Source organism: Scomber scombrus, chromosome 13 (genome assembly GCF_963691925.1).
Source record: "Scomber scombrus chromosome 13, fScoSco1.1, whole genome shotgun sequence".
Lineage (NCBI taxonomy): Eukaryota > Metazoa > Chordata > Actinopteri > Scombriformes > Scombridae > Scomber > Scomber scombrus.
Window position 1 is genome coordinate 29,681,688 of NC_084982.1, and position 23,937 is coordinate 29,705,624.

A 23,937-nucleotide genomic window follows, 5' to 3' on the forward strand; every position below is an offset into this window, starting at 1 on the left:
GCTATGGGCCTGAAACATGGACTCAGAAGTGGGTCAACGTACCCAACTACTGAGGTACAGTCGATCGGCTAAAATGTTTCACAGATTTAAAATCGACTATGTTCACCGTCTCACTTTAGAGTGTCGTGCCTCTTCAGCTCTCAAAAATATTTCGTTAAGTTAAGAAGAAGACAATCTATCTCAGTGATCCTCACTATTTTTTTGGCCGAGCAAAATCAAGGGGAGAGCCACTTTTACGGCAACATACCAAATCACCTTTGCAAATGTGCATTTTCTACATATGGACATCCCACAAAAAAAGAAACACAACCAATACATTTTCAATTAAGACCATATTTACCTTAATACTGGGATGAGCGGAGGCTGGCATGCATGTCCTTCACTTTCTTCATGTTGTATTTGTAGGATGTCGTCCTGTTTGCGTATTTATGTAGCACATTTGAAAAACATGTATTGGCTGTGTTACCATATTGTTAGAAGCTACCATGCGAGTCACCAATTAAAGCTTGACGAGTCACGCAATGAGTATCTCATCTGATCTTTTAATCTCCTTTGATTGGATTGATCTCTTTCGCTGTGAAGCTTCAGGTTGGTGTCTGACCTCGGTCTCTGGCGGCAGCTTCCTCCTTTATAAACCTTCACAAAGATAATCGGCTAAAACACTCTGAGGGAAGCTTCAAAAGGCACAAAGTTTCATGAAAACAACAGGACGGCACCGCTTCCCGAGCTGACAGTGACCTCATTATCCAAACGCAGGGCAGAAAGCTGTGGAGCAGCTGTGAGGTGATGCAATGTGGACTCTGGTTGAGAAATCTCCTGTTTAAGAACAAATGAAGCTCTGGCAGATTAATGGTTGATGGAAAGTAAACTAATCAGAAAACGACTATTTCCACAGAGAACATTTTCTCTGACTGTGGGAGTAAATTAGCTGGGCCTTTGGTGCATGTGGAGTCTGTTGAAAGTTTTCCTGGTTGGGGTCCAGATTATCATCATCATCATCATCATCATCATCATCATCATCATCATCATCATCCTCGAGTAGCTGTGTGTACAGAGCTTTTTTTTATCCTCCAGGGAATTTAAATGTGTAGCTATTCTTCTCCTTCTGGCTGTTTCTCGTAATCATATGAAGTACAGGTCTGAATTGTAGTCGGTAAATCACCAATAAATGTTTGTTATTTAATCATAAAAGGTTTACTTACTGCTGCTTTACAGAAAAACCTTTGCTGGACAACTTGGCAGCTGCATCTTTTCGCTTGTTGTAGACTTTGGAGATGGAAGAAAAACACTGATCCCAATATGAGTGTCACTCTAACATGTACAGAAGCTCATGTACATCCGTTGAGCATCATCAAAGTGTTTATAACATTTAACATGCAGGCTGCCTGAGGTTTGGCTTAGTTGTGATTGGTCCATAAAGGAAAAGAGGCGGTGCTTAGATTTCCAGAGCATTAAAAATAAAAATAATCTAGATTTCGTTGTCACTAGTGCAGTACCCGTTCAAAATGTGCCAAACATATCAATCAAAATGATTTTTTATATTAATTAATAAACTGAATGGTTTTAACCTGGACAGAAACTTCAGCAGTTAGACTGAACTGATGTTTAAATGTAGAAAGAGTTTATGGCCTTCCATTGGTCGAATCTGCTGTGCTCCTATTGGCTCATATTGGTCATATGTTCCCTCAGGCCTACCCACCCCCCCGCCCTCAATATGATTGTAGTCATTGCTGCAGTAATCGTGGTTTCAATAGTTGTCTTTATTTATTTATTCAGTTATGTCACAGTGGATATTCTCAGTGACCTTTGACCACCATCAGTTCATGGTTGAGTCTCAGCGGACATGTTACTTAGAAATCACGCTAACGAAAATGAGAAGGTGTTACGGACAACCTGAAAACACAATGCCATGGCTATCGCTGGCAGAGGTCAATCACCATCTATGAAAATGCAAAGACAGGTGATTCTTTATGTTATTATTAAACTGAGGGAACATAGACACGCTCCCTGTCCCACTGTCCCAATTCAAAAATGAGACATCCTGCAGTAAGTCTTGAACGTACTTGCCACGTTTCATACACACTACACAGTTCATAGAGCTTCAGTCTCAGTCTTTAACATTATCGATGTAATCAAAGAAGAAGTGTGACGTTGATTGGATGAACGGTTGTTGAGATTTGTGAGGGACACATGGACGTACAGTAGAAGTAGAAACCAGCATAAAGTGTGTAAGAAGCGTGTTGGGCTGCTTGTTCCTGGTTGTACTGTGTGTGAACTCTACTGGAGGGATGAACTCCATTCTTCATGTGGTGTTTTGATGATGATGATGATGATGATGATGATGATGATGATGATGATGATGATGATGATGATGATGGAGAGCGCTGTCTCACACCAGCCTATCAAATGGGCGTTATCAGTGCACATCGGTCCCAGAGATATGGGCTAGTAGGGGCCAATAACCTACTAGTAGTATCACCACTTTATTTCAGTGGGTCAGCTGCTAATACAGAGCCTCACTGTAGAGCTCATTCACACCTGAATCAGTTTTCCCTTTAATTTGTCACCTGTCTGTGTGTTAATTTTTTTTTTAACACCTAGCTTAATAAGCGCTTATTTGTTGGTAAGACTTTCAACTGTCTAACACTCTACAGAGCACAAAGACTATGACAGTGTGTGTGATTCATGGGTCAATGACGTATAAGGATTTGCAACAACTCAATTGTAGAATAATAACAACAAGCATATCTAATGCAGTAGTTCAAACATTCAGAATGTTGTGTACCTGAAGATTCATATTATACATTTGAAATTAAGTGATTTTAGTGGTTTTTCAAGATTAATTGGCATTGACCATGATTCATCTTGAAATAAATGAATTTACTGAACACGCTTCACATCTTTTTTTTACAAGTTTTCAGTAATATAAAGTGTTTGGAAACAAAGTATTTGCATTTTTTTTTTTTTTTTGTAAATGATGATTTTTTATTTAAATAAGATATTTCAAGATGAATCATGGTCGCACCACGTGACTTTTTTTAAGACCAGTGCCAATTAATCTTGAAAAACCACTAAAATCACTTTCAAATGTATAATATGAATGTTCAGGTACACAACATACTGAATGTTTGAACTACTGCATTAGATATGCTGGTTTTTATTATTCTAAAATTGAGTTGTTGAAAATCCTTATACGTCATTGACCCATATATAACTTTCTACTATATTTGTGTGTATTTACATCAAATTAACAATTTAGCTTCCAGGTAGCCATACACTCATAGACTCACAGTCATGTTTGAACTAAAAAAGACGACTACGCACATGCAGTGAAGACAGTTTCAATGTGCTGATGAACATGAAGCTGGACTCCAGAGTTTTAAAGGTAATTTGTTTTGACTCCTCGTGTTTTCTCAGCTGATTAACTGGCCAATGATCTTCTATTAAAGAAGATGCTGAGTGCAGAGCATCTCCTTACTGAATTGATTGTGGGTAGAATGAACGTATGTGCCTGCCTGCTGTGTGCAACACTGACATAAAGGAAAAGAGGCTCGAGGGAGTTTATCACAGGAGGGGAAAAGGAAAGAGTCTTAATGAGGCCGCTCGTCAGTCTGCACCAGAACAGAAATAATGAAGTCACGGCGGGGTTAGGGCTGTTTATGTGGATGAGGACGACTTCTGATCTTCTGGGAGACGGATCGGCACCTCCGGGTCTCGACATGGTCTACTGGTCTGACCATGAGTGGATATGGCACTGCAAGTCTTTCCACAGGGGACAGAAAACGCAAACATCAGGGCTCAGGGAGACAACAGCAGGCAGGGTTCATATCCGGAAAGAAAGAGTCTCGGGGTTTGAATGTTATGACGTGCGGCATGAATGGGTAGAATGACTTCACCACAGCCTCAATCAGCTCACTTCATCAGAGGAACAGAAGGACAAATACAAAGAGAAGGATGCAGAGAATAATGAATCAATCATCTTCACAGGTTCTCTGAAGACTCTGCTACAGCTGGATGTGTCAGCAGGCTGGCAAAAACTAATAATACGAATTTGTATAGCCCCTTTCTTAACATAGTTACAAAGTGCCTGTACAAATAAAAAGCCAGCAAGAAGAACAGGTGGACATGGCCATCGCCCGTCTCCAGATGGTGCAGAATGCAGCTGCACGTCTTTTAACTGGTGCACGTAAACACAAGCACATTTCCCCCAATTTAGCCTCACTCCACTGGCTAAACATTTTTTATTTGCTTTTAAATCCCTTAATGGTCTTGCCCCGCCCTACACCCGCAGGCTCTCTCAGGTCAGCTGATCCTGAGTGTGCCTAAAACTAAGCGGAAGCTCAGAGGGAAACGTGCCTTTGCTGTGTGGAATGATCAGCCTCAGCACGTTAAACAGGCCTCTTCTCTGTCTGTTTTTAAATCACTTCTTAAAAGCCATCTCTTCTCCTTGGCCTTTGACACCCTAGTAGGATGTCGACTTTTCATTGCTTTTTATTGTGTGGCTATTATCATTTTTACTCATGTTTTATGTATTTTAATTTATTTTTGTATTTTATATGTAATTTTGGGCCTCATGTGAGCTGTTATGTCTCTTATTTATTCTTCTGTACAGCACTTTGGCCAACTTTGGTTGTTTTAAAGTGCTTAACAAATAAAGTTGGATTGGATTGGATATGAGGATAAAAAAACGTCTTTTTATAAAGAAGAGATTTAAAATTGACCCGTTGTTCCAGAGCAAAGGTCACGTCTGCCTCAGTCACTAATCTAGACCTGGGAACAGCCAGAAGAGCCACATCAGAAGACCTCAAATTACAAGTCAGAGACAAGAAGCTGGTTGTGGATCCTGAGAAGGGGCCGAGGCACCGCTGAACCCTGTTTCCATCCACAGCGTCAGTGTGGAGGACTACAAATACCCGAATACACTGACCGTAAACTGGACTGGACTAAAAATCCAGCAGCGTCTCTATAAGAGGGGCCAGGGGAGACCGAGGTCCTTCAATATCTGTCGGACAGTCTGTCGCTGCCAGAACGCCAACAGACTTAACGAACTGATCCAGTAGGTGACGTGGAGTTGTACTCTCCGTTGTCAGAGAGGTGGTGTTTTTTTTGGTGAACTGGCCCTTTAAACTACACAAGATCAGCACAGCAGCGTGTATCACGAGTCAACTCCTTTAGAGTTTGAACCAGTTTAGAAAACCCCTGTGTTATGAATATTCATGTCGTCTTTATGTTCGCTTAATTTAACACACCAAACAAACAAAACAAGAAAAAAAGAGAGATCCACTCTCCTCGGTGGAAACCCCTGCAAGATGAGTGAACGCCGCCTGCATGTGGAAGTGCTTAGCTTGCATCTCCTTTAAGATTCAGCTACTTAAACGGTACAAAGGAGGAAAGTACGGAGCATAAATCACAACAACAGCCTCAATGCTTGCTGTGTCGGACCGTCGCCTTCATTATCTGCGGAGGAGCAGCGTCCTCGTGAATCCGAGTCCTCAGAGATGCTGCTCTACAAACCTCCCTGTATGTTTCTGTGCTCCTGATGAATGATCCACCTTGTTTGATTCTATTGAAGCCTGAAGCTCCTCTGCTCACCATCTATCTATGTGATGGTTTGTAATGCCAGCTGTTATTGATTTGACTGGTAATCATTTAAGAAGAGGGAGGGTGTTTATCTCTTTTTCTGTCTCCATCCATATCTCTCTTTATTTTTAAGGTTTAGGCCCTCTGGCATTAATACTTGTTTTCAGACAGGTGTAGACAGATGTAGACCTCCATCTGACTGACAAGGCTGCAGTCAGATCCCACCTGGACTTCTTGATATTTGGGCAGATAGCATCTTCTTCAGGACCAAATGAACTGAACCGAAGGCTTGAAGGCGACCTCGCCCCAGCTGTTACACACACATCAAACCAAACAGAAACACTCCAGTTAAAAAAAATCACAAAAAAGGGTTTTGTTGCTTTGTTTGGGGCAGTGTGAAAGCTGTCAATCAAACTCAAAATCCAGCTCGATTAATTAGTACTGACTGGAAATCAATCTCCAGCTACTTTGATAATCAGTTAATTGTTGGTAGTTTGTTATTGTTCCTGAATCTCTTTGAGTTGTTGAGACATCTGAAGACGTCATTTTGGGCTTTTTGAAACAGCGATGGACCCAACCTACCTTTAACCACCTTTAACTACCTTTGACCACCTTTAACCACCTTTAACTACCTTTAACTACCTTTAACTACCTTTGACCACCTTTAACCACCTTTAACTACCTTTAACCACCTTTAACTACCTTTGACCACCTTTAACTACCTTTGACCACCTTTAACCACCTTTAACTACCTTTAACCACCTTTAACTACCTTTGACCACCTTTAACTACCTTTAACTACCTTTGACCACCTTTAACTACCTTTAACCACCTTTAACCACCTTTAACTACCTTTAACTACCTTTAACTACCTTTAACCACCTTTAACTACCTTTGACCACCTTTAACTACCTTTAACCACCTTCAACCACCTTTAACTACCTTTAACCACCTTTAACCACCTTTAACTACCTTTGACCACCTTTAACTACCTTTAACTACCTTTGACCACCTTTAACTACCTTTAACCACCTTTAACTACCTTTAACCACCTTCAACCACCTTCAACCACCTTTAACCACCTTTAACTACCTTTAACTACCTTTAACCACCTTTAACCACCTTTAACCACCTTTAACTACCTTTAACCACCTTTAACTACCTTTGACCACCTTTAACTACCTTTAACTACCTTTAACCACCTTTGACCACCTTTAACTACCTTTAACCACCTTCAACCACCTTTAACTACCTTTAACTACCTTTAACCACCTTTAACTACCTTTAACCACCTTTAACTACCTTTGACCACCTTTAACTACCTTTAACCACCTTCAACCACCTTTAACCACCTTTAACTACCTTTAACCACCTTTAACCACCTTTAACTACCTTTGACCACCTTTAACTACCTTTAACTACCTTTGACCACCTTTAACTACCTTTAACCACCTTTAACCACCTTCAACTACCTTTAACCACCTTCAACTACCTTTAACCACCTTCAACCACCTTCAACCACCTTTAACCACCTTTAACCACCTTTAACCATATATATAATATATATTCTTCCTTTTGTTTCTTTCTCCTCTTTTTTCATTTTGTACACTGGCTTGGCTTCATCATGTTAGGGGTTAGAAGGTTGATGTAAGGTAATTTTACACTTTATCGATGTTACTACTCTCCTGTAAGTTATAAACAAAAGGATAAAAAATGGACCCCGCCCCTCCACCACCAGAAACAAAAAGAAATGTGATTGTGGCGTCACATCAGAAATTCTATGTCTTCTATGGTTTCCTGTCTAAAATTCAATCGACTGTACTCTCCAGTTTGAGATGAAGATGTTTTAACCTCCCGGCTTTTCTCTACTCCGCTCTTTTGGAAGGAACAGTGAGGCAGAAATGAATAATGACATCTCAGAGGTTTTGCTTTCTTACTTCCCAGGAAGAAAACACCCTTTATTTCCCCTCTTACCCATCACCACAGCGGAGCGGATATTCTCATGTTTCTGCTCCACATCACCGTGCTTATCTCTTTTCATCTGATAGTAGGTTTCAGGAGAGGAGAAAGACGTTGCCCTTGGGTTTTCCCTGTCAGCACCTTATTCATGTTTTCTTCCGCTTGGATTTCAAGCATTCAGCAGAAAAAAATGGATGAAATATTCTGATTCTTTTTCCATGAATCTGAGGTCACTCCTGAATGTTTGTCTTGTCTTGCAGAGGTTTGTGGGGAACGTGAACTCGGAGCCTGTCGTTCAGAACAAACTGTCCTATTCGGTGAGAACTCGTTTTCTGCGCTTCGTCCCTCTGGACTGGAACCCCGGAGGCTGGATAAGCTTCAGAGTGGAGGTGTATGGCTGCTCCTACAGTGAGTGATGCACTTAGTCTGTACATCACACACACACACACACACACACACACACACACACACACACACACACACACACACACACACAAACAGAAAATATTACATATTTTATCACCTACAGTGTATTTAAGTGGACTTATACTAATAATGACTTCATTTAAAACATGTAAATGGTTCCTGATCTCCATGGTAACCAGAGTAAATGTAATATTTAGAACAATTGTATTCCATTACCTTTATTTAATATAAAGTTATAATGTAAGATCATGCCAAACTAATTGATATGGTGTTTTATTGACAATTTACTGTTTTTAAGCAAGTTGAATTATTTGGTACAAAGTTTTTATGGTTACACCACTTAGACATTTTTGCCATAATCCTCTAATATATTCTCTCTAAATGGATTAAAAGCAGAAATTTGATGCTGGGTCCACAAAAAAAAGAATGTGTGCAAGTTATTCATACGTTTATTTTCACATTTTAACCCTTTAAATTTAAACTAAACCTCATGGAAACAACAAAACCTCATTGATCCTTTTGATAAGATTATTGGCTTATATATTGACAGCGGATTTTTTTAAATCCCTAATATCGGCCCCAAAAACTGTTCACTTGAATGATTTGTTTAAGGGGCACAGTGGTGCAGTGGTTAGTGTCCTGGGTTCAAACCCTCTGTGGTGAGTTTTCATATTCTCCTCATGCCTGCATGGGTTCTCCGGCTTCCTCCCACAGACCAAAAACATGCAGCTTAGGTTAGTTGGTCACTCTAAATTGCCTGTAGGTGTGAATGGTTGTCTGTCTCTATATGTGAGCCCTGTCCAGGCCAGGGTCTACCCGCCTCTCGCCTCAGCTCCCCTGTGACCCTCTAGAGGATAAGCAGTTTGGAAAACAAATGAATGCTTTGTTTGAAATCATTGCTGCTGCAGTTTTTTTCATCATGAGCGGATTCTTCTTTCTTTCAGAGTCAGACGTGGCTGACTTTGACGGCAGAAGCTCTCTGCTGTACCGGTTCAATCAAAAGTCCATGTCAACGGTGAAGGACGTGATCTCTCTGCGGTTCAAGAGCCGGCAGGCCGAGGGGGTTTTACTGCATGGAGAGGGCCAGAGGGGAGATTACATCACTCTGGAGCTTCACCGAGGAAAACTGGCCCTTTACCTCAACCTGGGTCAGTCACAGCAGCCTGAAGTCCAGGTTTCTTGTTGATATCAAACATTGTGACTGCCAGGCTTCCTCACTGTAACAAGCATAAAACCTTTACTGAAAAGCATCCTTTATTTTTGAATAAGTAGTTTTTAAACAGCTGGATGTGAAATGTAGCAGCTCAGTTCACAGCAAACAAAAACCTTTATGATATATTCACCTTTTTTACTCTCATTTTCAGTTTGTGCATTAACAAAACTTGAGTATAAACACAAAGAAATAAAAAAATAATATATAATAATATAAAATAATAATAAAAAAGTGCGACGACGACGACAACACGTTATGTACATTAGGGGATGGCCAAACCTGTGCTGAGGGAACACAGGGCCTAATTTTGATGGGAGGAACATTTCTAAGAAATTAGGGAACATAGGCCTCATAATTAATTATCTTATCCAGCATGTTTTGTAATTCAAAGACAATTAAAAATACCACAACAGAAGGTAAAAATGTTCTCAGCAAAGGAGCAATAGAGAGGACCAGTATTTGTCTGTCCACTTTAAACTGTCTCAGTTTGCACATAAAATATAGACACTGCAGCACTTTCTTATGAATCGCATCGATATTTGAATTCCATGACAGTTTAGCAACTATTATTGTTCCCAGATATTTGTACTCATTATTTTTCTTGTGTTTCTTCCTGTCAGACGACACGAGGCTGAGGTTCAGCAGCGGCCGCGTTGCTGTCACGGTCGGCAGTCTTCTGGATGATCAGCACTGGCACTCCGTCATCATTGAGCGCTTCAACAAGCAAGTCAACCTGACGGTGGACTACCACACACAGCACTTCCAAACCAAAGGGGAGGGAGACTCTCTGGAGGTCGACTATGAGGTCAGTCCGTCCCATCTGTTTGGTTTCTGTTATTCATTGGAGCGTTTTTTCAGGCGTCCTGAAGGGAAAACATACACTTTGATGTTGAAATCAATACAATTCCCCTTTGAAATCATGAAACACACATATTGCTGAAACAAGCTACCACTGTTTAATTATATTTCTATAAAACCAAATAATCCTTGGCAGGACTCACTGAGCTGTGGAGTCTCTCGGTTAGAGAAAGTAAAGGATAATGTTGTCAGGTGTGAAATATGTGGAGCAGAGTTGAGCTATGGTGGCTTCACATGGACAAAAAGCTGCTGTCTGCTGTGACGGTTGCTAAGGGAGACGAACCTGACGTTAATCACCAAACTAGTACGTCAACGTTTGGAACTAACATTACGTCTCTCATTGCTAACATGATGGTAAAGGAAATGCTCAGTGTTGTTTATATTTTTAGGGGTCTGTAAACCTGTAAGATTTATCATTTAAATTAACAAGTTTGTGCAGTTAAAGCTTGTTTGTTATGAATATTGAAAGTAATTGAAAACATGAACTCATGTACAATACAAATTATATTTAACTCTGTAAACAATGTGAATTTCATTGTGATATGATCAGGTGGGGAGCTCCGGTCCTCTGAAATTATGCCAACGCGGAAGTAACTTAAAACTGCATTCTATCAAAAGGCCACCAGGGGGCGACCGTTTTGGTGTCAAAAGGACTTCCGTCTCTATACAAGTCAATGGAGAATTCACCAACTTCTCACTTGATTTCTAACCTCAGTAAACATTTTCAAAATGTGTTCATGGTCTCAATCGCTAGTTTAAAGCCTTCTTCAATGCAGTATGATGTTCATTTGGGACATTTTGGCCTCCCTGATTTTATATGTGACGATAAAGCAGGGTATGCATTAGGGCGTGGCTACGTCGTGATTGACAGGTTGATTGGTTCACAGGTTCAGGAGGGCGCCTCATGCTCCTCCTGATGCCCATATAAGTAGTAGTAGTAGTATAAGTTTTTATTTTTCCCAGCATGCACCTGAAATTTTCAAGATGGCGCTGCTCAGATCCGATACTATTGGCCTCCGAGCAGCAGTCAACAAACCATTGGATGACGTCACGGATGTTACGTCCATTTCTTATATACAGTCTATGTATATGATATATTAATTTTTTTTTTTTTTTTTAATTTGTTGTCATGATTTCATTTTATGCATGTAATAGACGCTACATAGTGATGACAACATAAGTAATGTGATTCTGTGTCACCTAGTGATACAACATAATAACAAATAGTGAATGTAGCAATCAGTTAAAGTAAATCAATAACAATATTTACCGTACAAATTTAAATTATTACAGTATATTGTGGCATTTTAAATTAATAGAAAAAACAAAAGATTCAACTTTGATTTTATTTCTTATTTAAAAGTCTGCTTGCTGTATGCCAGAGGTCCATAAGGTGTTTCAAGGTTTCAACCTTCCTCAAAAGCAGCAAGCATCTAAAAAATCTCAAAATGAAAAAATTATTCAAAATAAGGGAGCATTATTTTTGTGTTTGGTCTCTTGATTACAGCTGAGCTTCGGAGGCATCCCGCTGCCGGGCAAACCTGGAACCTTCCTCAGGAAGAATTTTCACGGCTGTATCGAAAACCTCTACTACAACGGAATCAACATCATCGACCTCGCCAAGAGACGCAAGCCACAGATTTACAGTGTGGTGAGTTTAATTCTGACTATATTTAAAAATCTGTTAAAGTCTGTAACTTCTTCAGAATAAAACAATGAGCTGAAACTTGCTATAAAGCAGAGAGGATTCATCACTATGAGCCACAAACACATTACACACTGTTGTTAGAATATGAATCTGTCTCCTGCAGGGAAACGTGACCTTCTCATGCTCGCAGCCACAGCTGACAGCCTGCACCTTCCTGAGCTCCAGTAGCAGCTTCCTGTCGGTGCCAGCGGCGGCGCCGTCCTCCATCATGGGCGGTTTCTCTGTTTGTTTCCAGTTCAGAACGTGGAACCCGGACGGGCTGCTGCTCTCTGCTCGGCTGAGCCCGGAGCCCCGACGACTGCAGCTGCAGATCAGCAACAGCCGGCTGCTCCTGACCCTCCACAGCTCAGCAACGCAGAGAGAAGAGGCCACGGCTGGTCAGGACACACACACACACACACACACACACACACACACACACACACACACACTCTCACACACACACACACACACACACACACACACACACACACACACACACACACACACACACACACACACTCACACACTCACACACACACACTCTGAATGAAGTCGATCTCCATCTGGCAAGAGGTGAAATTTGTCCTCACCAACTGTCGATATTGGGCGTCTGAAATGTTTCTTTGTAAAGCACCAACAAAGCAGCTCAACGTGTTGCATTGGGACAATGATGCAGTCATACAGTCGGCCCAGGTGGGCTTCACATGTGGGACCCGAAAAATTTGCCCAGTTGAAGCCCATGTCCACTCAGTACCCACATAGCCCCATTTAACCCATGTGGGGCCATATCGACATGCTGGATTGGTAATATGAGGAAAATATAATATTAAAACAGGAGAAATTAAAACTAACCAGTTTCATATAAAGACTTGATTCTCTCTGCAGTTCAGGTACACAAATATGTCTCAAAACCTTGAAAACCTTGTGTGATAAAAGCTGCAGAGGAACCCAGGAGTCAGACTTGTAGCGCTGGCTGTATGTATTGTATTAAAGCTTCATTCTGCTGAAGCAGGCTGGACATAGCCGACTGAATCCATCATGTAATAAGAGGACAAGATGTGCCTGTGCCCATAATTTCACCCTTCATATTTGTAGTACCAATGTATTTGTATTGTCCTCAATAACATCTTCATTTTCTTGGGATTACATGAAGAAAAATGTAATGTGGAGAGCCATGTAGGGGATCATGGGACTGCTCCACAGAGATAACACATGTAATCATGTGTGATTGGGGAAGAGAGAGAGTATGAGCAGATGTGACATCACAGCTAGAAATTCATGAGCCACAACAGGTCAACTTCACACCAAAAACACTTTTTAATTAAATTAAAATTAAACTGTGGATTCACAGAGAGACACTTCCTGTTCACTTCAAACCAAATATATAATATATATATATATATATAATAGTATAATTCGATCAACTAAATCATATAAATCACCTCTTTAAACTGTAACCCTGATCGCAGCCCTTCCCTCCTGCTCAGAGGAAGTATCTCCACAGCGAGCATGTCCACATTTGTAGGTACAGTATATTTTTGTTGATATGACGACAGAGACATGTCGATGGAGGTTCAGACGCCATTCTACTATATTGTTACATTAATCCAATAATAAAAGATGATTTGTGTTTAAAGCCCACTTTCCAAACAAGACACAAAAACAGTCGCGGTGGGTATGAATAGTGGAAATATAATTGTGGGTTTTAACAAGAGGAAAATACTAATCAGAGTTGGATCAATTATCCTTTTTTTAATGTTGGGTTTGTAATAAGAGGACGTTTTAAGGTTTTCCCTAACATCAGCTCACAGCAGTTGTCAGGTTTTAATCTTGTGTGCATCTGCTATGTCCATTTTTATATCAGTGTTATTATTTCGGCCTCTATTTGTATTTTTCCATCTTTTTTGGTGGGTAATTATTGAGCCTGCAGTGCAAGTCATTACTAGGAGCATTTTGGGTAATTTTCTCTCACTACTCAGCATAAAAGCCCATCAGGAGATATCAGGAGATAACATTAGGATTCAGACAGTAAATCTGTGTGAACAAAAGCCTTTGTTTTATGTATGGATGCTGAGCACAAAGACAGAGGGGGTAAATTCTTCACATCAGGGTGTCTGTGTGATACTTGACCATGTGATGCAGAAAATCAGATAATCTCTGCACAGGAGACATGAATCCATCTTAACAGTGAATCCAGTGTGTGTCTTAAACAGCAGCATCTGATGCTATTACAGTTCCTCTGGTGTTCACAGCTGGGACAATAAACATGAGAGTGCTGTGTGGAATTTACCTGCCTTGTTTCTAGGTTTACAGCTTAAATAATAAGACTACCTGTTGCTGTCTCATGCAGCTGCAAAATGTAAGAGAAATCCTCTCTGCATCCCACAGGGAGAGGAGAAGGTCGCTGTGTTGAGGACACATTATATCTTAGCACTAATTGTTAACTGAAGCCCCATTTGGATTGGATTTGGATTTATTTCTCAAAAGGAAGTGGGATAATTTTAACATTTTAATTTTCACCCCCACCCCTGTCATAATTACAGCTGCGTGTTTTTTAAACAATATCTGGACCAAAGTTATTATAGTTAACGAACCCTTAGAGTAAAACTAAAACTAGCAATAAAAAATAATTTTGTTTACTGAAATTAAAAAAAGAGAGTTTTTAAAAAACCTGAAAACTAAATACAAACTACAATGAACAATGCAAAAATAACTAATACTAAACTGAACTGCAGATCAGCTTGGATTTTTACTGAGACCCGTTCAGTTTGACTTCTTGAGATAACGGGCTACTTCCAGTAGGGGGCAGCAGAGCGGCTGCTGCATAACGCACAAGAGGAAGATGCTTAACATGCAATTTATGATTTTCTATAAAAAAAACAAGAAGTTGTTCCAGGCAGAAAACGTCACAGCCAAATATGGTAATATTTAGACTATTAGACTGCTGACACAGTCAAGGAGGCAATAGATGGCTCCATGGCTCTGACCCGGTCTATAAGTGCTGGCATTATGGTGTTGCAAAGGTTAAATTCTGGTGAAAAGTTAAGGAACAAAGAGTACATGCAGAAACACACCTATGAGCAGGATACGTGCAAGCGTAGCGTGGGAGAGCAGGAAATCGAGGATAGGTTAATAAGCGGGGTTTGATAGGTGAGAGTAAGATAGCGTGTTGGCTAAAAACAGGAAACATCTGTAACCGGAGATGTGATCTGGCTCATGTAACTTTGCCTATAAAAGGTGGATTTAGGTGTATGTTGTCAGTCTCTTTTTCTGTGCAGAATAAACGGCTCTTTTTCCATAAGTCACAAGTCGAGTTGTCATCTTTTGGCATGAACACGACATGGTATATACAAACCTAAATAATTCTACGACAGCATCCTGTATGGAAGCCAAGGCCCTGCCATCTGCGGTGTGGTGAGAAAGGGATTTTGGGTCTGGTCAGCATTTGTGGAGCTTTTCAATGTATGGCAGGGATGGCGGCTCAGAAACTAAGTGACGAGCCTACCATTAGGGCCTCGTTCCAGCGCCATGCAGACCAATGTCTTCAGGAACGCTGGCCGCACACAACTGGTTACAGGAAGCCCTCACAGACATCCTCATCCCAAATTGGTGGAATTGGGGTCTCAACCAGTGAGCCTTCCATCCGAGTTGCAATTCTCCTGCTCGCAGCAAATGCTGAGGTCAGTGTGTTGACTTTAGCTTCCAAACAGCCCATCTCCTTTCTGTCCTTTTCTTTCTCTTCCTTGGCCTTCTTCTCTGGAGGGACGCCCTTATGTTGGGACCATCTCAACCCACACCATACTTTTGAAGAGACACCAGATGGGGGCAGCTGGTCTTGGAGGTGTAGTCCCTCCACCTCAGCTAATTGGGCTGTCAGACAGTTCCTCCCTCAGGTGTGTAACACTGAGGCATGTGGGGCGTTTGTCATGGCCATTGGTAGCCAGCAGTGGAGTCATGCAGGCACGGCAAACATGACACCCTAACATAGTTGGCTGTGATGTGTTTACTTAGTTATTTATTTGGTATACAGAAGAGAATTGGTAACTCAGGGGTGAAAGCACTCTCTTAGCAACAGGAAAAACAGTCAATTTGCTTCTGCCTAATTGAACGAGTTTCCAAAACTCAAAGCAAAAAAACTTCTACAGTAACAAGACAGAGTAGTTAACTGACTGTAAGTAGCAGACAGGTGACCAGACAATGGGGAGTGAATAACTAGTTTCTGAAAACAGTAATGAAGCACCTCTACTGTCTACTTACTGTTGGCCTGTCATTCTTTTCATCAAACACTAAGGAGGTACATGCTGTAACAAGCAAAAGCACAGGGAGCAAAAAAATAACTGCAACTGAGAAGTTGCAGGAAGCCCAAGCAGTTAGCCAAACATTGTCTGTAGTCAGGAAGAATGACATGGAACAATGTTTTTGTGTGCTGGACAGTTGAACAAATGCAGGGCTGTTTAATATACTAGTGTTGTACCTAGTGTCAGAGCGCTACTGTGAAAAGAGTATGGATGAGCTGATATTAAAGTCTTACAGTTGTAACATGAGATATATAACCTGAATTGATTGATATTTTCTTATTGTTCCTGCTTAGATATTTAAAAAGTAACTACAGTGCAGTAGTTGCCTGCACAGATATTGTAGCAAGTGATCACTTCAAAAACGTTGGTGTTGGATATAATCTGGGGCGTTACAGAGTCTTTAAATACTGACGATCTTGCCAGGTGATGTGGCTGCACCAAGTAAATTTGAGGAAAATGAAGGCTACCATTTGAGAAGCTGTGGTATCTGTTTATCTATGTAGCTACATAAAATATATGTCTATGTGCTAAAAATAAAAATTAGTAATATCAGCCATCAACAAATATATTGATAACTGAAATGTTTGGTTTTTATTTTTAGAAATATGAGGAAAGACAAGGAAAGATTAAAAAAGGGGGTGTGAATGTGGTGCTGTGATGAAATGGATGAAAATGGTGACTGGTGGAGTGAAGACATTAAATTCATCAAACTGTTTCCTGGAGGCTGCAGTGATACAAACTCCAACATGTCTGACTAATCAGCTACGGGGGAGAACCAGCAGTCTGATGAAACATTTTACAGGCAAATGTTTTCTTTTTCAGACACTTGAGCAATACATATCAGTGATGTGATATAAGACATTAGAGCCTCTATATATACAATGTTTTGTCACTTCTCGGTTTGAGATGGATACAAGCTGTGAAGGAGAAGGAGCTTGCTAGCTGTCCCTTGTGGCTACTCTGCTTATTCCATGAAACGGCCAATTGAGTGGAGAGAACGATGCCCAAGGCTCTCGCAGTCTTTTGGGAGGAGGACAAGCATCATTGGACTTTGATAGACTCTGTGAGAGTAAATGTTCCCCCAAGAGCCTGGACAAACCTGACCTAACAGCCCATATTTTTGACAAATTGAAATAACTCAATACATTTACATGAACTCTTTCGTCTCCTCTGAGCTCTAATCAAGAACAGGGAGAACGGGGAGTTGAACATCATGGTGTGATCATGGTATTTTCCTCCTGGTAGCTGCTGTATGTCACACTGGGCATGTCAGTGCAGAAGTAGATTGTGAATTAGGTTAACTTGCCCATCATTTCTATCGTTAATAACAACCTGTCAGATTGTCTGTTCATGTGTCTTTACTGCTCAACCTACTTTTAGTGACAAACTGTGTTCTCAGTTTTCATAAATGACCGTAGTGAGTACAGTGTCGTTAATACGGGTACAAATGAGGGAAACAAGACCCAAGTAGTATTAAACCAGCAATATTTTTAAACTGCAATGCGAAGGCAGAAATTAAAATCCTCCAGAGCTACAGTTACACCATCTGGTAAGAACAGGAACACTAAGTGCCTGCTCACACCAGAACGTGCCACAACAAAATTCATTCCTGCTCAAAGTCAGTTGGCGGAGATAAAATCATGAAATGTGTGTGATACGAGCAGCTGGTATAAAGACTGAAAAGGGGGGTGATGGCTAGCCTGGCTGTCTCCAGATCAGATCCCAGCCAAAAATAGTCCAGCACATAACTTCCCATAAAATGGCAACCAGGGGAAAAATATGAAATGATCCTTTCATCTAACTGCATCCTTCTCTGCCAAAAGGCAAATTAGTGTATTACTCAAAATGTAAAAAATATTCTTTTAATTGTTGATTTTGTGCTACAGACAATTAAGCTGTCAACGAAATCTGATGTGAAGTCCCTCAATCTATCCGTAGGTCACAGAGTTAATGACGGTTTGTGGCACTCTGTGAGCCTGGACACCAGAAGTCTGCAGATCAGTCTGACTCTGGACAACGAGCCGGCTTCCACCACTGAACAGTGGGAACAACTGGAACCAAGAGGCAGCTTCTACTTCGGAGGTCAGTAGATCATCACAGATTTGTCTTACACACATCCAGTATCAGAAAGTATCTTGAAAGGTTTCTGCTCTCCATTAGCATGTAGAGGTAACAGCATCTTCTCCATGCAGGCTGTCCTCCAGCAGGCTGTCAGAAGCCGACTCTGTCCTTTCAGGGTTGCATGCGGCTCATATCCATCAACAGCCAACCAATCAACCTGAGTCACATCCAGCAAGGATTACTTGGAAATTATAACGAGCTTCAGTTTGACACCTGCAGCATCAGAGACAGGTAAAAGAGTTGTTAGCATGTTCTTTTTCACAGCTTTATACAGTTACTGGACCATCTGCATTCCTAAAACAAATTCACAATGACAGGCTGTTAATACTGATCCAGTATTTTGGTATCCCAAACGGAGTTGTTTAGCCAAGCCTTCAGGAGGTCAACTTCTAAATTTGGGAAACATCTTGTGATTGTGTATTTACCAGGTATTTACACTGCCTGAGAAACCTGGAAATGTTTGACATGACAAGTTGACAAACAGTGCTGGGACTGTAGCTATTGTGAGGCTGGGCTACAGTGGTGGGGCTTGAGGGGAAACAAATGTTGGTTTAAAAGTCCATGACTGAAATATCAGTCATGGACTTTTAAGCATGCTGCTGGCTTAGCTAAAACAGGGAGCACAATGCAAAACCCCCTATACAGAGTTGACCAAAAGCAATACATGAATATCAGATTGACCCTTGAGCCATGATGTGACCCTGACCCAGAGAGGCGGAGGCAGGCTTTGCCAGCATCAGCGTCCGCAACAGTGTTGGTGTAGCAAGATCAGTGAACGTGGGAGTCATATTGAAAGGGACCGCCCTTGTTGTGAGAAAGGCTGTGATTGGTGTGTGACTGATAAGGTATGCTGATTCAATCATTGGCTGTCAGCTGATTACAGCTGGGGCGCATGACTTCCATGTCCTGCATGAACTAACGCAATGCTTCATTTGTTCCAGTTCTTCTACATTCCAGTACCCTTCAAGTATCTTGAAGAAAACACAGTAAAGTAAAATGTCCTGGAAAAGCTTGAGTTGTCCTGGAAAATGATTTCCCCTCCCTCTGCTTCGCTCTGCCTTGTGACACATGCATAGTCTGTTCTCACGCTGTCTTCAATGGACAACATTGAGGCACAGCACTTCTCTGCTTCTAGCTGATGCAGCGGATCATGTGACACTACCATCCAATCAAAGGGGTTGATGTATTAGTGTATAAAATGATAACTTGTCTGTCAGACTGTAGCAGCTGAAAAAGTCCTGGAAAATGATGTCAAGGAAAGAGTTGGAACCCTGAACATATTCTGCACATCTCCAGCTCTATATTAATATTCTGAGTCTCTACTGGAATATCTTTGCATGATCAGTTCCAGTTAAAAAGTCCTTATTTATCTTCTACTGGTCCTTTATGCAGCCACTCAGTTCAGCCTCTGTCTGAAACAGGCTCCTGTCTCTTTAAGAGAATCCAGCACATCCCAAAGATTCTCAATGGGGTTAAGGTCTGGACTCTGTCTCATGCTCCCTGAACCACTCTTTCACAATTTGAGCCACGTGAATCCTGGCATTGTCATCTTGGAATATGCCCGTGCCATCAGGGAAGAAAAAATCCATTGATGGAATAACCTGGTCATTCAGTATATTCAGGTAGACAGCTGACCTCATTATTTGGGCTCATAATGTTGCTGAACGTAGACCTGACCAACTGCAGTAACCCCAGATCATAGCACTGCCCCCACAGGCTTGTACAGTAGGCACTAGGCATGATGGGTGCATCACTTCATCTGCCTCTCTTCTTACCCTGATGCGCCCATCACTCTGGAACAGGGTCAATCTGGACTCATCAGACCACATGACCTTCTTCCATTGCTCCAGAGTCCAATCTTTATGCTCCCTAGAAAATTGAAGCCTTTTTTCCAATTAGCTTCATTGATTAGTGCTTTTCTTATGGCTGCACAGCTGTTCAGTCCCAATCCCTTGAGTTCCCTTTGCATTGTGCGTGTGGAAATGCTTTTACTTTCACTGTTAAACATAGCCCTGAGTTCTACTCTTGTTTTTCTACCATTTGATTTCACCAAACATGGGTTCAGGCAGCATGAGACTTCATTTTCACACATGGATTGGCCACCACAGGGTCCAGACCTGAACCCCATTGAGAATCTTTGGGATGTGCTGGAGAAGGCTTTGCGTAGTGGTCCGACTCTCCCATCATCAATACAAGATCTTGGTGAAAAATGAATGCAACACTGGATGGAAATAAATCTTGTGATATTGCAGAAGCTTATGGAAACAATGCCACAGCGAAGGTGTGCCGTAGTCAAAGCCAAAGGCGGTCCAACGAAAAATTAGAGTGTCTTTCTTTTTTTTTGGTGGCGATTTATTTATTTTTTTGCCAGGCAGTGTATAAAAAGGAAAGAACATGGTATTAAGAATAAGTGGGTCAAATGTGTTGCTTTGGATGGCACTGAAAATGCATCTTTTTTGTTGTAAAGATTCAAGGACTTGTTGAACAATGAGTGTGACTTTTATATATTTTTTTATATTTAATTCCTCTGATGCCAGCTCTGGCCTTTTTTAAACTCTCACTTCACCACAACTACTGAGAATTCAAATCTATCTTTGGACTTCAACTTTTTTTTAACTTAACCTTCATTTTTCTTCACAGTTTCAGCCTCACAGAGCTGCTCATGTAGCCGTAAAATCTGTCTTTTCAGAAAAAGAGCGGCCTCAACGGTCCAACGTCCTCCAGAGGACACATCCAACATTCACAAGTCGAAACGGAGATGTCTGAATGCGACTCAGCAGCAGGGATTTATCTGCCTGTATTGTTCATTTCGCTATTGCGGCATGTTTTCTACAGAGGAGGCTGGAAGTCACTGACACCTTGTCCAATAGAGACTGTCAGGATCATCTAATTAAACTGCAGCAGAGACTCAGGAACATTTTCCCAGGCAGAGGGCTTCACTAACAAGCTGCTCCGTCCCGTGCTGCGTGGCATCAGTCCCTCATTACCTGCACAGCACTCAACCAGGTCAGACACAAGAGCTCCTCCTGCGTCTGCATGTTGTCTGCAACATTTACAGCAAAGTCACAAACATTTCAGCTGCCATCTTCTCCTGCCTGAGCCCCGAGGCTCAGTCTGGGTCTCATGTCAGATTTGAAGACACTTGCTTTCTGTTGGCCAGATTGTACAGCTGGGAGAACGTGCTATAAGAAATGACTGACTGATGAAAGGAGATGTTTTATTATGAGTCTGTGTTACAAACAACTGTATGTCACATCACTTCCTGCCACATGTATGAGCTCACTTCTGTTTCATAAAACCTCGAGAGTCAAGTAAAACCTTTATCTAATATATGATTTTTGTACTTTTTGAATCTTCTTCCAGTTTAAAATGTGTTTCTTCTTCTTCTTCCTTCAGTTAGATGTTCTTTTGTTTTCACATTCATCTTAAATGTGCTCACCTTAAATCTCAGTTCAACACGTAAACATACAACTTCACAACTAGATTGGAGCCAATCATGGTCCAGTATGAAACTTACACAAGTGTGATGTGGAAAGTTGAAGCCTCCAGTGGTCAGACAGTGATAATGGACTTTACAGTGAAGGAGGATACACTTTGTGTCGAACAGTGTGTATAACAGTATTTACATATTCTGAGATTTTGGATTATTTAATGAAAGAGAACAAGATGTTGTTTTGAAATTAACATTCTGCATATTTCCAGCTCTATATTAATATTCTGTGTCTGTACTGGAATATCTTTGCATGATTTCCAGTTAAAAACTCCATATTTATCTTCTACTGGTCCTTCATGCAGCCCATCTGTTCAGCCTCTGTCTGAAACAGCCCCCCCCCCCTCCTTCTTCTAGCCTATACATAAACTAACTATAGTAGCAGGATTTCACTTCTTTTTCTCCTTCATTACTCCAAATGTCATCTTCTAAAATCCATCCGTACATGTTTAGTGGCGTGGTGCGTGACGGTCAGAACCTCTGCCAAAATTGGCCGTTTTTATCAAGTTTTATAGTGTTTTAACTCATATTGTTACATTGCACTGTTAGATACGGGCTGTTTTTATTGGTGTGTTTTACTGTTGCCAATGTTTTTAACAATCAAACATTTGGATTGCTCTTAAGTCCCAGTGTTTCGTGCCTGCCACAAAGCAGCTAATGCTAGCTGCTGCTTGTTTTTAGCAGTGTAGTCAACTAACCAGGAAACTACCAGAGGCTCTCACTCACCTCTCCAGCCGGCTGTGGCAGCTGTCTCCGTCTGACCCAGCAGATCTCAGAACTGTAAGAGACCAATTGTCCTCTACCAGATCCGAGACGAGGAGCGGCTCATGGACTCTCTGGTCACTGGGGGTTCTGCTGTTACAAACACAACCACTGGTGAGTTTGACTCAGACCGTGGACCACTTGACCCAGCTGGGAGTGAAGCCCAAATCCCTGACCAGTTCCACTCTGAGCCTGAAGGAGTCATGGACCACAGCTGGCAGGGGGAACCATGGTGGGAAGCTCCTCTATCACTCACACCCGCCTCAGGATCTCCAGCTTTCCAACACCTTTGCGATCCTGGACGAGAGGAACATTTCTCCACTCGGGGGTCACCAAACTCCCCCATCGTCTCTGGAGCCTGACCCGATGTCACCGTCTGCACCCTCTGCTGTGTCCAGGCCACACATTGTACATGTCCACCAGCGCTCTCAACCCATCCCATGCTCCTCAAGACCCGGCACCTGCACCATGCACTTTACCCCCGAGCCGTCCGTTCCATACTTCCAAACCGTGCCTCCTCCACCAGCTCCACACAGTCCACCGTAACTCCTGCAGCATCTCCGGTTCAGCCTGACGAGCCTCCTCTTGCAACACTGGTGCCATACTGTTATCCTGGTGCCAAGTTCTGGACATCATCCAGAAGATCCCAGCTCTTGTGGTCCACGTTTGGACAAATAACATGGCGGATTGTGAGAGTAAGATCACCCCACCTACATCCGAGGCATTGAACGTTTTAGCAGGCTTTTTTCTCTCAATACCTGGCTACAGTCAGTCTGCGTCTCTCACAACACACGGACACTTCAATCATAGTTATAATCACCACCAGACACTCTGGAGTTCATTATCATAACCTCAAACCGGTACAGTTTCACAAACCAACTACTCATCCACCTCGTAACCCAACTCTGAACACAGCCCTTTAAAAGTCAGGTTGCTTTGAAAGACATTTATTAATAATGACCTAATATTGGATAACAGTATTGACTGTATGTTTTTAACAAAGACTTGGCTTAGCACAGATGGACTAGCTACTCTCCAGACTGGAAAGAGAGGAGGAGGTCCACCAACCCTCCTCTCAGCAGCTTTTACATTTGAGGAACAATCTACACATCTTTTGAATATCACAGCCTTGTTTTAACCGTCCTCTGATTTTATGTTTGACTGTTTACAGGCCACCAAAAGATCTCCAACTATTATTTCTCCCCTGAGCTGACTGCGGTCCGGGAGTTGAAGCAATAGGATGATTGATGATTCATTTTATTTATGAGTCAAATAATGCAGCCGCATTCTTAAAATGAAAAAGCATTTCTGCAAATGCATTTTAATTTAAATATCGGTCACGATTCGCTTCCAAACCTGCTGCCAGTATTTTACTGATATTTCACAGTGAAATTCTTTACAGTCTTATATCTTTACTCTTAAATCAATTTTATGAATAAAATGTAAGAGATCCTCTTTAAAATGTGTGTGTGTGTGTGTGTGTGTGTGTGTGTGTGTGTGTGTGTGTGTGTGTGTGTGTGTGTGTGTGTGTGTGTGTGTG

General features: G+C 41.5%; 1 protein-coding gene across 1 annotated transcript in view; it reads left to right on the top strand.

The window, feature by feature from the left end:
* Positions 1 to 23,937, top strand: part of LOC133992667 (contactin-associated protein-like 5) — an 80,010-nt gene that overhangs the window by 27,574 nt on the left and 28,499 nt on the right. Inside the window, exons 4-10 of the mRNA XM_062431353.1 lie at positions 7,800 to 7,947; positions 8,910 to 9,113; positions 9,799 to 9,983; positions 11,544 to 11,687; positions 11,848 to 12,121; positions 17,963 to 18,106; positions 18,217 to 18,376. Of these exons, the coding sequence (XP_062287337.1) occupies positions 7,800 to 7,947; positions 8,910 to 9,113; positions 9,799 to 9,983; positions 11,544 to 11,687; positions 11,848 to 12,121; positions 17,963 to 18,106; positions 18,217 to 18,376 (1,259 nt within the window). The remainder of the gene's footprint in view (positions 1 to 7,799; positions 7,948 to 8,909; positions 9,114 to 9,798; positions 9,984 to 11,543; positions 11,688 to 11,847; positions 12,122 to 17,962; positions 18,107 to 18,216; positions 18,377 to 23,937) is intronic.